This window comes from Sus scrofa, chromosome X (genome assembly GCF_054392235.1).
Source record: "Sus scrofa isolate SSC_HxYL_T2T_F1_AM1 chromosome X, Sscrofa_HxYL_maternal_Yorkshire_Landrace_v2.0, whole genome shotgun sequence".
Lineage (NCBI taxonomy): Eukaryota > Metazoa > Chordata > Mammalia > Artiodactyla > Suidae > Sus > Sus scrofa.
In genome coordinates, this window is record NC_139401.1 from 98,265,029 (window position 1) to 98,277,979 (window position 12,951).

The 12,951-nt window shown below is 53.4% G+C and overlaps 1 protein-coding gene across 7 annotated transcripts in view; it reads left to right on the forward strand.

Moving 5' to 3' along the window:
• FRMPD3 (FERM and PDZ domain containing 3) overlaps positions 1-12,704 on the forward strand; it is a 156,370-nt gene extending 143,666 nt beyond the window's left edge. For 6 of the 7 annotated variants that reach the window (XM_085008121.1, XM_085008120.1, XM_021080189.2 and 3 more), the window contains 2 exons: positions 5,287-6,108; positions 7,714-12,704. In XM_085008121.1, the coding sequence (XP_084864247.1) occupies positions 5,287-6,108; positions 7,714-10,733 (3,842 nt within the window). In that variant the 3' untranslated portion in view covers positions 10,734-12,704. The remainder of the gene's footprint in view (positions 1-5,286; positions 6,109-7,713) is intronic. The other variant, XM_021080190.2, reaches the window with a different exon arrangement.
• The last annotated feature ends 247 nt before the right edge of the window (positions 12,705-12,951 follow it).

Here is a 12,951-nt window from a genome sequence, read left to right on the forward strand (position 1 = left end):
GTGGGCAGCAAGGGCCTGGGATCTGAAGTCAGAGAGACTTGAGTTCTAGTCTCCGCTCTCCCATATCCTACCGTGGGATCATGAGAAGTTCGGTAAACTGAATCTCACTTTCCTCTTCTGCACCCTGAAGATAATAAGCGTACCTACTTCCTGAGCTTATTGGCCATTTGTATATCTTTTTGTGGTGAAATATCTATTCAAATCCTTTGCTTGTTTTTACTTGTGTTTTGTTGTTTGTTTGTTTGTTTGTTTGTTTGTTTGTTTTTGGCTTACAAACAATGAAAATTTATTACAGTCCTAGAGGCCAGAAATCCAGCCTCAAGGGACTGGCAGGTTAAGGTGTCTGGTGAGGACTTTGCTTCAGAGATGGCCATTTTCTCTTTCTGTCCTCACATGGTGCTTTGCTCATTTTTACAATAGGCTGTTTTAGGAAGTTGCCATTGTGGCTCAGCAGTAGAGAACCCAATTAGTATCCATGAGGACACAGGTTCAATCCTTGGCCCCACTCTGTGGGTTAAGGATCCAGCATTGCCACGAACTGCGGTATAGGTTGCACGCATGGCTTAGATTTGGTGCTGTTGTGGCTGTGGCGTAGGCCGGCAGCTCTAGCTCTGATTTGACCCCTGGCCTGGGAATCTCCATATGCCACAGGTGTGGCCCTAAAAAAGACAAAAGAAAGAAAAGAAAAGAAAGAGAAAGAAAGTCCCATCGTGGCTCAGCAGAAACAAATCTGACCAGGAACCATGGGGTTTCGGGTTTGATCCCTGGCCTCGCTTAGTAGGTTAAGGATCCAGCATTGCTGTGGCTGTGGTGTAGGCTGGCAGCTGTAACTCAGATTAGATCCCTAGCCTGGGAACGTCCACATGCTGCAGGTGCGGCCCTAAAAAGAAAAAAAAAAAAAAAAGAAAGAAAAAGAAAAAGAAAAAATTGGGCTATTTTACCATAAAAGGCAGTTTCTTTCTGGACTCTGACTTCTATTCCACATGACCTATGTGTCTAAGCCTTATGCCAGTGGCACAGTTTTGATTATCATTGCTTCGTAGTAAGTTTTGAAATCAGGAAGCATGATTCCTCCTACTTTGTTCTTTTTCAGATTGTTTTGGTTGTTCCGGGTCTCTGGTGATTCCATGTGAATTTTTGAATTAGCTTGTCAGTGTTTACAAAGTCAGCTGGGATTCCAAGAGGCACTGTGTTGAATATAGATCAACCTGGGAAGTATTGCCATCTTAGCAATATTAAATCTTCCAGTCCATGAACACATAGTGTCTTTCCATGTGTTTAAAACTATTTCCGTTTCACAGATGTTTGGTAGTTTCCAGTATATACATCTTGCACTTCTTTTATTGAATGTATACCTAAGTGGTTTGGTCTTTTAATGCTATTGTAAATAGAACTGGTTCCTAACTTTATTATCCTATTGTTTGTTGCTAGTGCATAAAAATACAATTGATTTTTGTACATTACGCCTTTGTCCCACAACCTTGCTGAGCTTGTTTATTAGTTCTAATGGCTTATTAGAGGATTCCTTGGGGTTTTCTGTATACAGGATCATGTCATCTACTAATTTGGTTTTACTTCTTCCTTCCCAAGCTGGATGCCTGTATTTGATTTTACAGTCTAATTGTCCTGGCTAGAAATCCAAGTATGGTGTTGAATGGAAGCAGGGAAAATGGCAATCTTGGCCTTTTTCCTGATTTCAGGGGAAAAGCTTTCAGTCTTTCACCATCGAGTATGATGTTAGCTTTGCTTTTTCATAGAAAACCTTTTATCGTGTTGAGGAAGTTTCCTTTTTTCCTAGCTTGTTGAGTTTTCTCATGAAAAGGTGATGGACTTTGTCAAATGATTTTTCTCTATTGAGATGATCATGGAGTTTTTGTCCTTTATTCTATTAACACAATATATTACATTAATTGATTTTTGGATGTTAAATCAACCTTGCATTCCTGTGATAACTCGACTTGGTCATGGCGTATGAGTCTTGGTATATGCTGCTGGATTCAGATCGCTAGCATTGTTGCAAGGGTTATATTATATTTTATACCTATAGTCCTAAGAAATATTGGTCTGATTTTTCTTGTGATGTTTTTGTATGATTTTGGTATCAAGGTAATAGTGACATCATAAAATGAGTTGAGAAAGAGCCCTTTTCTATTTCTTGGAAGGGTTTGTGAAGAATTAGTATAAATGCCTCTTGGAGCATTTGACAAAATTCATCAGTGAAGCTATTTGGACTGGGCTGACCGACTGACTTGATTGATCGATAAATTGGTTTGGGGAGAGTTAATTACTAAATCAAGTTATCTTCCTATTATTGGCCTATTCAGATTTTCTAGCTTTTTATTTATTTATTTATTTTTTGTCTTTTTAGGGCCGTGCCCACAGCCTATGGATGTTCCCAGGCTAGGGATCCAATCGGAGCTGTAGCCGTCAGCCTACACCACAGCCACAGCAACGTGGGATCTGAGCCACACCTGCATCCCACACCACCACCGCTCACGGCAACGCTGGATCCTTAAGCCACTGAGCGAGGCGAGGGATCAAACCTGCATCCTCACGGATACCAGTCAGGTTCATTACCGCTGAGCCACGACAGGAAATCCCAACTTTTCCCTCTTCTTGAGTCAGCTTTGTGTATTTCCAGGACTCCATCCATTTTATCTTAGGTTATCTAAGTTGTTGGCATAAGCTTATTGCACGTATTCCCCTTACAAAAGAAAATTCCCCTTATAATTGATTCCATGCCTGTAGAGTCAGTAGTAATGTCCTTTCTTTCATTCCTGATTTTAGCAACTTGAATCTTCTCTCTTTTTTGCTTGGTCCCTGCAGCTAAAGGTTTGTTAGTATTATTGATCTTTTCAAAGAACCAACTTTGAGTTTCATTGATTTTTGTCTATTTTTCTATCCTCTCTACATTACTATTTCTTTCATTCTGCTTGTTTTGGGTTTAGTTTGCTCGTCTTTTTCAAGTTTTGTAAGGTAGAAGGTCAGGTTATTGATATGAAGTCTTCTTTTTAAGTGTAGGTGTTTATACTTTCCCTCCAAACCCTACATTAGCTAGATCTCATAAGTTTTGGTGTATTTTATCTTCATTGTCATTCGTGTCAATGTATTTTCAAATTTCCTTTGTGATTTCTTCCATCGGTCACTTAGGAATGTTTTCTTTAATTTCCACATATATATATGGATTTCCCAAATTTCCTTCCTTTATTCATTTTTAACTTAATTCTGTTGTGCTCAAAAAACACATATTATTTCATTCCTGTTAAATTTATTGAGGTTTATTTTGTGACCTAACATCTGGTCTGCCCTGCAGAATGTTCCAGGTGCGCTTAAGAAGAATGTATATTCTGCTACTGTTAGGTGACATGTTCTATAAATTTCCATTAGGTCTGGTTGCTTTAGAGAGTGGTTCAGGTCCTCTATTTCCTGGCTGATCTTCTGCCTTGTGATCAACTATCCACTTTGGAAAGTAGGGTATTGAAGTCTCCAACTCTTGCAATTGAATTGTGTATTTCTCCTTTCAGTTCAGTTTTTGCTTCCTGTATTTTGGGGGTTCCATTGTGAAGTGACAGTACCGTGCTCTTGTGATGGTTGTAAGCTCTCATGACAAGCAATACTGACACATGGACCCTGTCACACTGGAATTTGAAAGGCATTGGGAAGGGTTTTTTTCCCAGCATCTTGACCGCCATGATGAACTATGGGGTAATGGTTAAAAACATGGGCTTTGTGGTTCGTCAAACCTGGGCTCAAATCCAGACTGCCGTTTATAACTCATGTGACCTTGGGCATGTCACATAACTGAAGGGATCAGTTTCTGTCTCTATCAAATGGGGACAGTGGGTTGTTGTGAGGATTCAGTGGGATCATGTGTGATAACCTCCGCCTAAGTCAGCGCTTGCTTGCCATCTGTCCATCTGCTGTTAGCAAAGCGAGTTGGCATTGTCTGAGCATATTCCCATAGATCACAGGGCGAGGGGCCCCCAAAAGAAACTAAAAGAGAGAAGCCGTAAAGAAAGAAGGCATCAGCTCTGGATCATTTTCAGATACACCCACTATCATTAAAAGCCGTTGGGGAGTTCCCGTCGTGGCGCAGTGATTAACAAATCCAACTAAGAACCATGAGGTTTCGGGTTCAGTCCCTGGCCTTGCTCAGTGGGTTAGGGATCCGGCATTGCTGTGAGCTGTGGTGTAGGTTGCAGATGCGGCTCAGATCCCCAGTTGCTGTGGCTCTGGCGTAGGCCAGTGGCTACAGCTCTGATTCGACCCCTAGCCTGGGAACCTCCATATGCCGCAGGAGTGGCCCAAGAAATGGCGAAAAGACAAAAAAAAAAAAAAAAAAAAAAAGCCATTGGCTAGAACATTTTGCCACATGTATATAGAGCAGGCAGGCTGGCCCCCATATGAATACAGAGAAATGATATGGTTTGAGGAATTGCAAAAGTGCTCCCCCCACCCTCCTCCCCACATGTGCAGCATATCTTTCCTCTGCTTTCCACATCCGGATGCTCCGAAATCTACTAGGATAGCTCTATTCTTTTAGGGTCCTTCCCTCTATTCTTTTAGGGTCCTTCCCTCGACAGTCCTCTTTGAAGTGCTCACTCTTGGGACAATCCTAGCCTGTTTCACACTTTCCCGCTAAAGCACTATGAACTTGTCAGATTCATTTCCTTCTGCTAGAAGAGATCCAACCTAAATAACACAAGAGCGAAGCTCCCCGGTGGCTCAGCGGGTTAAGGATCCAGTGTTGTCACTGCTGTAGCTCAGGTCACTGCGGTGGTGCAAGTTCGATCCCTTGCCCGGGAACTTCTGAGTGCCTGCCGTAGGCATGGCTAAACACCGAAACCAAAAAACACAAGAGCAACAGAGTACCAGGGCTTGGAGAGGCTCTGAAGAGAGTAGGGTTTGGGACAGGGACAGTGCCAAGGGGGACATAAAACAAACCTCACGTCTTTAAGTATGCTTACAACTGACTCTCAGATCTGACATACCCACGTAAGAGTCCAGCTGTGCCCAGATACCCAGGTGTTCACCCTCACCCCACCTCACCCCAAGCCTTGCCCCATTTCACAGGTGATGGGGCTCTTGGCAGCCCAGGCCATTCGGTTCTGCTCACTCTACTTTCAGGGTCGACAGCACCATAGCTGCCCCTTCCCCTCATCTCGAGCAGCCAGATAGTGCTCCCTCTTGGTACCCGCCATGCAGCCGGGTGCCAGAGACCCAGGCCCGAGACGCTAAGGGAGCTGAGCACCAGGGCTCATCTGTTGATTCTCTTTCTGGGTTTAGATTACATGCACAGCGCCCACCGCCCTGTCACTGGGGGCCACCTGGGGAAAAAGGAGAGTAGTTATGTGGGCAGCGTGGGCACCAGCCCCAGGAAGTCGAGCCGCTGCACACCCCCACCTGCCGACTCTGAGCTTGTCAGCTTTTGCTACCTCCACATGCGGGAACAAAGGAAGGAGCCAGAAAGCCGGACTGATGTCAACGAGAACTTAATCTTCTTTGAGGAGACCAGGCCCCGGACCAAGTCGGATCCCACGTCCAAAAGCTCTGGCCAGGGTTACGATGTGATCCCCGACGACTTTGATGCAGCTAGCCTAGACCACGAGCCTTGTGCCAGCAGGGCCCGGTCCTACACTTTGGACAATTCCCTTGGGGCCGAAGCCCTGAATTTCTACTGTGACTCTTGCAAAGCCAAACTCCAGGAGCAGCTGGGCCCTCGCAAAGGCGGGAGGCCCGGCTCCTCTCGTGACAACATGGTAGACCTGATGTCCCTCCCGCCCCCTGGGAGTGAGGAAGAGGAAGAAGAGGAAGATGAGAGCACTTCGCTGCTGCCTGCCATTGCTGCGCCACCTCCTGGTTTCCGAGACAACAGCTCTGATGAGGACGACCCCAAGCGCCGGGCCGTCCAGAGCCAGGAACAAGGACGCCACCTACGTGGGCTCCTGTATGATGAGATTCCAGTGACACTGATTGACAGCGTGCAGACCCGGACAGTCCGAGATCATGCCCAGGAGCTAGATGATGCCCTGGTGTCCACTCTGCAGGCTCTGGAAGCCCTGGCAGCCTCAGAGGATGGACCACACCCCCCACCCCCACAGACTGCAGGTAACAGCCCGTTCCTCCTCCCTCTTGCCTCCCCTTCCTTCTCCTGGCCAAGCAGGGCCAGCAGGTGTCATTTCTTCTTCCCAAGCAGAGGTCAAAGTCACCGTGGTGTGTCAGGGCAGTAGACGGGCCAGAGGCAGTTCAGATAGGGTCGGGAAGGGGAGCAGAGGGGCAGCGATCTGCCTCACAGCCCCCGCTAGAGCTCTGCCTCTCACCATTCCATCCCTTTGGAAAAGTCTTGCAGATGGATCCCGGGGATTTGGGGCTGTGACAGCTACGGAGCCAGGCCAGGATGGAGACTCAAAGCCAAATTGTCAGAGATATAGAAGACAGGCAAAGAGCATCCAGCATGCATATAACTGGAAGAAAAACAAAACGGCCAATTAACCACCTAGGGACCTGGGAGCAGGGGAGCCAGGGACCATCACTGCCCGGCTGAGGCCTTTATCCCACCTAAGAGCGTTGGCTCTCGGTCATACGCACTCACCTCCTGGCTTCTTCATCACTTTCAGTGTCACCTTTGCTTTGGCAGGGCACCCAACCCTTTCTGAGCCTCATTTGTGTCATCTGAAATGGATTTGAGAACGACAGTCCTATCACAGAGGGGTTTTCTGAGGATTAAATGAGATCATTCGTGCCAAGCACACAGACACTGCCTAGAACATACAGGGACTCAGTAAGTGGTAGCTATTATTTATTGGTCAGTGGGCACACCACACAACATGCATATTGTTCCCTGTAATAGACCCACATACGTCTATCTTGTGGACAAGGACACACGCCCCCACGATCACACATACATCCTTCCATACACATCCGCCTTCAAGCGAAGAGGTCAGTGCTGCAGCGACAGAAAAGGAATAGGGAGGAAGAAGGCATATGAGAAAGCAGATGAGGCCAGGGGGAGTGTGGACAGAGACGGGCAAGAGACTGGGGTCCGAGGGAGCCTGGCTGACCAGGGAGAGAGTACGAAGCCCTGCCTTTTCTGTATGTGAGAGCATCCTTGGTGTCGGGCAGCCCCCATGTGTTCGGCCCCCAGGCCTGGCGTTTCTCTTTGCTCAGAGTCTGGAGCTCCAAACACCAGCTGCTCCCAGGCTAGAGGCCCATGTGGTCGCCAGCGAGAGGCCAAGTTCAGCTAAATGGCCTCAGCTGCAGGGACTGTAGGCGAGCCTGGCCAGATGAGGAGGGCCGCAGAGAGATGGAGTGCTCTCTTTGCCAGCTCTCTTCAGGACAATGAAACAGAAATTTCCTAGCTGTCGAATCTAAAAATAGTGATGATGAGCATGTTGTTTTGCATGTGATTTGCATGTTAATTCGCCATCCAACTGCCCAGATCTTCTCTCTGCCTCTTTGGTTTCTTTTTCAGTGCTTTTTTTTTTTTTTTTTTTTTTTTGGATTCCAGCCCTTTATACCCCCTCCCTCAGCTTGCCTCTCTGTCCCCACCCCTCCCGTCTCCCCTCTCCCCCCTCCCCCACTCCCGAACCCCTCCCCCAGGCCTGACTTGTTCATAATACCGCTGAGTAACCTTGATCTCCATAGACACTCTCCATGTGGTTGTCAAGGTCTGGACCTGAGTGAGTGCTGCAAACCCTGTCGATCTTCCTCCAGGTCTGATTGTGCTGGCCACAATCACCCCCGAATCGTCTCTGGACTCGGGCCATGAGACCAACTCTTCAGAGCTCACAGACATGTCAGAGATGATGTCAGCCATGAAGCAGCACCAGAATACTACCTACTTCCTGGCCCAGCACCTCAACAAGGACAGTCTCCTGGCCCGCAAGGACCTGCCCTTCCGGATCCAGAGCTGCGCAGCCCAGGCTGTTCTCACGGCCCCTTACTCTCTCGGGCGCCCGGATCCCAACCCGTCCCTCCAGCCAGCTGTCACAGGCCAGAGTCCTGGCCCCCCTGGCGCTCGGAGGAAGCTGCCCCCGTCGGAGGTCCAGCCCCAGCGCGAGCGAACCTACGCCCTGGCCGTGCACCCCGCGCTGTCCCCGCAGCTGAGCGAGCAGAAGAATCTGAGCCTGCTGTCCCCAGTTCCTGAGGACAAAGGCCCTGGTCACACTAGGGCAGGCCTAGAGATGTCACTGAGGGCCGCCACACCGTCCCTCAGTGAAGAGCAGGTCTCTGAGCTAAGGGAGAGCCTGCCCAAGGAGGTCAGGTTGAGCCCCAAGCTTATCCTGGACCCCAAGGGCAGCGTGACCCCAGCCATCATCTCGGCCGCCCTACAGCAAGTGGTTCACACTAAGGGTCTACCCGCCCCTGGCAGGGCCTTGGGGAATGCCCCGAGCGGTGCGGAGAGAAGGCTGGAGGCCAGCATGGGGAGGCCAGAAGTGAGCATGATGAGCGGCAGTGCCAATAAGAATCTGAAGTTCAAAATGAGCCCCGGTGCCCCGGACACCTCCCGGAATTCCCAGCAGCAGCTGAGCCCGGAGGTCTCTTCCGGCTCCAGAGCACCCACAGGCAGCCGAGCTGATGGCCTGCACCTCGCCCCGCAAGAGGACAGGCTGCCTGTTCAAAGCTTCCCTCCCAAAAGCTATCTGTCTCGAGCGAGTCGAGAGTCGGTGGGCAAGCAAGGTACCGGGGAGGCAGCAGGCAAGGGCGGGCCCGAGGGCTCTAAGCCGTCCTTGTACAAGCAGGGCACCGTGTCCGGCCAGGGGGAGAAGGGGCCGCTGGAGAGCACCCTCCAGAGCAGCAAGCTTGAGGAGACCAGCCTGGTCCCCCGAGCCGGCTACCCCATGGTTCTGCAGAGCCCCAGCTGCCAGGCGCGAGGCCACAGCCCCAGCAGCCATTCTCGAGGCCAGAGCCCCAGCTGCCAGGCGCGAGGCCACAGCCCACTGAGGCCTCAGGCCACCAGCCGGCAGGTGAGCACCATGCCCTCTAGGAAGATCGAAACAATCCTGGACGGAGCCCACTCGGCCTCCGAAGGCCCCACCAAGCCCAAATCATCCCGGGGTCCTTTCCGGCTCCGCAACTTATTCTCTGCCACCTTCCCGACCCGCCAGAAGAAGGAGACTGATGAGCGTCAGGCCCAGCTGCAGAAGGTGAAGCAGTACGAGCTGGAGTTCCTCGAGGAACTTCTCAAGCCACCAAGCCAGGGGGAGCTACCGGGCGCCGAGTACCTGCAACCCCCGGCGCCAGGCCGCTGCAGCTGCCAGGTCCGCAGCAGTCCCGTGCAGCAAGGGCCTGGCATGTCCCGTGAGCAGAGGCGCAGCTGCGACTGCAAGCGCATGTGCCGGGGGGGCCGGCCTCAGGCCCCCCAGACGCCGGTGCCCAGTCTCCGAGGGAGGGAGAGGGACAGGGTCCCCCCTACCCAGAGGCAGCCAGAGGCCGGCCCAGGCTTGAGCCTCGGCAGCCCCACCGGTGTCCGGCGCATCCGCTCCACCAGCCTGGAATCCCGAGAGTGCCGATCAGACCCTGAGAGCGGCATCTCGTGCCTGACCACGTGTGCCTCAGGGGGCGAATGTCTGGGAGCTCCCAACTACAGGAAGCTGATGCGGCGCTACAGCATCAGTGAGCTGGACCAGGGCGACAGGGCCTCGCTGACCTCGGACGTCTATCCGCACCCACCCCTGGGCATGCTGCCCAGGGAGGCCAAGGAGGTAGAGGCAGGCCTCCCCCTGGGCGTGGTTCCCAAAAGCAAGTCGCTCGAGTCACCCACTCTGGGAGACCCCTCCTATGTCCACGTCGCCCCTGAGACCAAAGGCCCCAGACAGATGGCCGTGTTCTCACTGCCAGAAGAGGTGTACCGGAAGCCCGCCGAGCTGGACGAGGACAGTGAGAGCGGCAAGTGCTGCTCCATCCGCTACTGCTTCTACTACCGCAAGTGCGACATGGCAGACGACGCCAGCGACGGCAAGGATGAGCTCTCCTACTCCATCCCCATGAAGATCCTGCCCGGCATGAAGCTGGACGAGCAGGTGGTGCCCGTGGTGAGCAGGACCCTGCAGGTGCTGGATGCCGCCACCTGCAGCAGCAGCAGCCCTGAGGCCTCCCGCACCCAGGAGATCGACCTGCGGGTGTCCACCTTCGAGGGGAGCCTGGCCAGGATCAACGCCCTGCGGGCCCATGCCTACGGCCTGCCTGATGGCTTCCTGGCTGCCCGGCTGGACACCAACGAGCTGCTGACGGTCCTGCGGCAGTGCGTGGCCAGCCCGGAGGCCCGGGCCCCGAAGCCCTATGTCTCCCAGATCTCCGAGTACAAGCTCGAGCTGGCTCTCAAGTTCAAGGAGCTCCGGGCCTCCTGTCGCCGCGTGGCCAATGTGGACAAGAGCCCCACTCACATGCTGGCGGCCATCACGGGCAGCTTCCAGGTGCTGAGCAGCCTCATTGAGACCTTCGTGCGGCTGGTGTTCATCGTGCGCTCCGAGGCCCAGCGCCAGGAGCTGCTGGCCAAGGTGGAAGAGGTGGTCAGGAACTACACCTTCCTGCTGCGTGCGGCCGAGGAGTCCACCGCCCGGAACCTTAACCAGCAGCAGCAGCAGCAGCAGCAGCAGCAGCAACCGCAGCCGCAACCGCAACCGCAGGCAGCAGCAGCTGTAGGGGCGGCCGCGGGGCACCCGCCAGGCTCCCCAACTTCGGCGACTGTTATGAGCACATTCACCCGCTCCTTAAAAACCCTCATGAAGTAGGGCATCTGCCCAGACCGGCCCCTTCCCCCCTCTTCCCCCCACCACGGCCCCAGGTTTGAGCTTTGTGGTCTGTGCATCTTGTGGTGAGTGTCTGTGTCTGCTGGGCCAGTCCGGGTCCCAGGAGCCTTCCGTCTCCAGGGAGTGCCAGCTCCCTGGACTGAGGCTGTCCCTGAGGGCGCCAGGCAGCTGCCATCCTGGGTATCCGCGCCCCTTCCCTAGCCTCTGGGCGTCACTGTGAGGGCCACGGCCCCCCCCACCCCCACCCCCCGCCCCCCGTCACCACGCCCGCCGCAGAGCTGTATTTTCTCTCTTCTCTAGGGCTGAGACATCGGGCTCACTTCCTGCTCCACTGTGAGGGCCGGAGGGAGGTGGACCTGAGACAGGAGGCCTGTGGGCCTCACGCGCCTCCTGGCATCTATGCGTTCCCCTCCAGGGAGCAGCGGCGGTAGCAGCAGGCCACGGCGCGCGCCGAGCGAGCGAAGGGGAGAGGGCGCGCGGCCCCGATGTGCCCGCCCACCCTGGGCTCACACTCACTCGGCAGGAGCCACCCCAAGAGGGCCCCGTGCCCCAGGTGGTAGGTCCTCCGCAGAAAACAGCCACATGGGGCTGTTCGCAGCCGGCCCGATCGGCTGGCCGCCTCGGGAGCGCTCGCCCCCAGGCCCAGTAGCTCCACACCAGCCATCCCCAAAGTGCCCCGCCTCTCACCGAGGGGCAGGGCGGCTCAGCCCACTAGGGAGCAAGCCTCCGGGAATCACCCCGCTCGCTCGTTCTGGGTAAGGTACCTGGTGAACCCGTCTGCCCTGGGGAGACCCAGCGCAGGCCCCGGAGCCCGCCTGGCCCAGCCCTGCCCAGCGCAGGGGCTGCCGCTGCCGGCGCGTGCGGCTCCTCTCAACATCTCTCTACCAGACAGACTGTCCTTAGGAGGCCAACGTAGCTACAGATTGGGGGTGGGGGGTGGGGGGTGGGGGGAAGGGGGTCGGGGTGGGGGGTGTTGATGACTATATCTTAAACTTCTGGAAGCTAGCGTGATATGTTAATCCTGAGTATACGCTTTTGGCTGTGTATTGACCCTGTGGATTTGTCTCTCTAAGAAAAGAAGCTGAGCGCCTTACCCGGTGCAGTCCTGCACCTCTCTCTCTCTCTCTCTCTCTCTCTCTCTCTCTCTCTCTCTCTCTCTCTGTCTCTCCTCGGAGTCATCTGGAAAGGAGTTCACACTGTCTAGCATCCTCCTTGACACACATCTGCAGCCGTCATCGTCCCCCCTACGACGTTCCTGGGAGTGAAGACACGGAGTCCCTACTAACGGTCCCATTGTAGGGAACAAAGAAAGCCAATGTTTCTTCTGTATAGATTGATCCTCGTCCACCCCTCCACACCTGCCCATTTGCCACATGCTCGTGCCCGGTGTCTGCCCTCTCTTTCATCATTCTGTGAGAGGCCCATGTGAAATCCCCCATTCTTATGTGAGTTTTATAACGATGTACACTGTGCTTAACCCCCACCCATCCTTGGTTCCCTCCCACCCACCCCCACCCCCCTCGCCCCCGCCGTGCGATAAAGGAAGGATTAGAGGAGCTCCTTCTGCAGAAGCCAGCCCCACCCCCACCCACCGCCACCCCCACCCCGCTTCCTAGCCTCTCCTCCCACAGGACCAAGTTGTTGAATGGGCCAGAGATGCAGCCAGTGGGGAACCCTTGACCCCGTGACCACCGCGAGCCTGCGTGCTGACGTGGTCCTCCTCTTCTGCCAGCTCCTTGATCCTGCCCCATCACCACTCAGGTGACCCCGCCTGTGTCATTCATTCCACCGCCATCCTTCACCTCTCCCTCAGCCTCATGGAGAGGACACATTTTCTAATGTCTGTATATAGTATATATACTACATAAAATATATAAATTCTATATATATACACTAATTTATGTCTTGTTTTTCAAACAAGAATGATTAAATCTATTCATCTTACTATCCCAATAAGGCTTGGCGGTGCCTCTTTGTGGGTGTCCTTGTGTCCTTGAATTGTTGGCAGCCAGCGGTCCTCTGAGTGCTCCCCTTGGGGTTCTGGGCCCCGGTGGTTGAGGAGAGCGGAGGACCCTGCTCCTCCCACCTCCCCTTTGCTCCTCTTAGAAGTGTTTCTTGGAGTTCCCATTGTGGCGCAGCAGTAACGAACCTGAGCAGTATCTATGAGGACGCAGGTTCGATCCCTGGCCTCGCTCAGTGG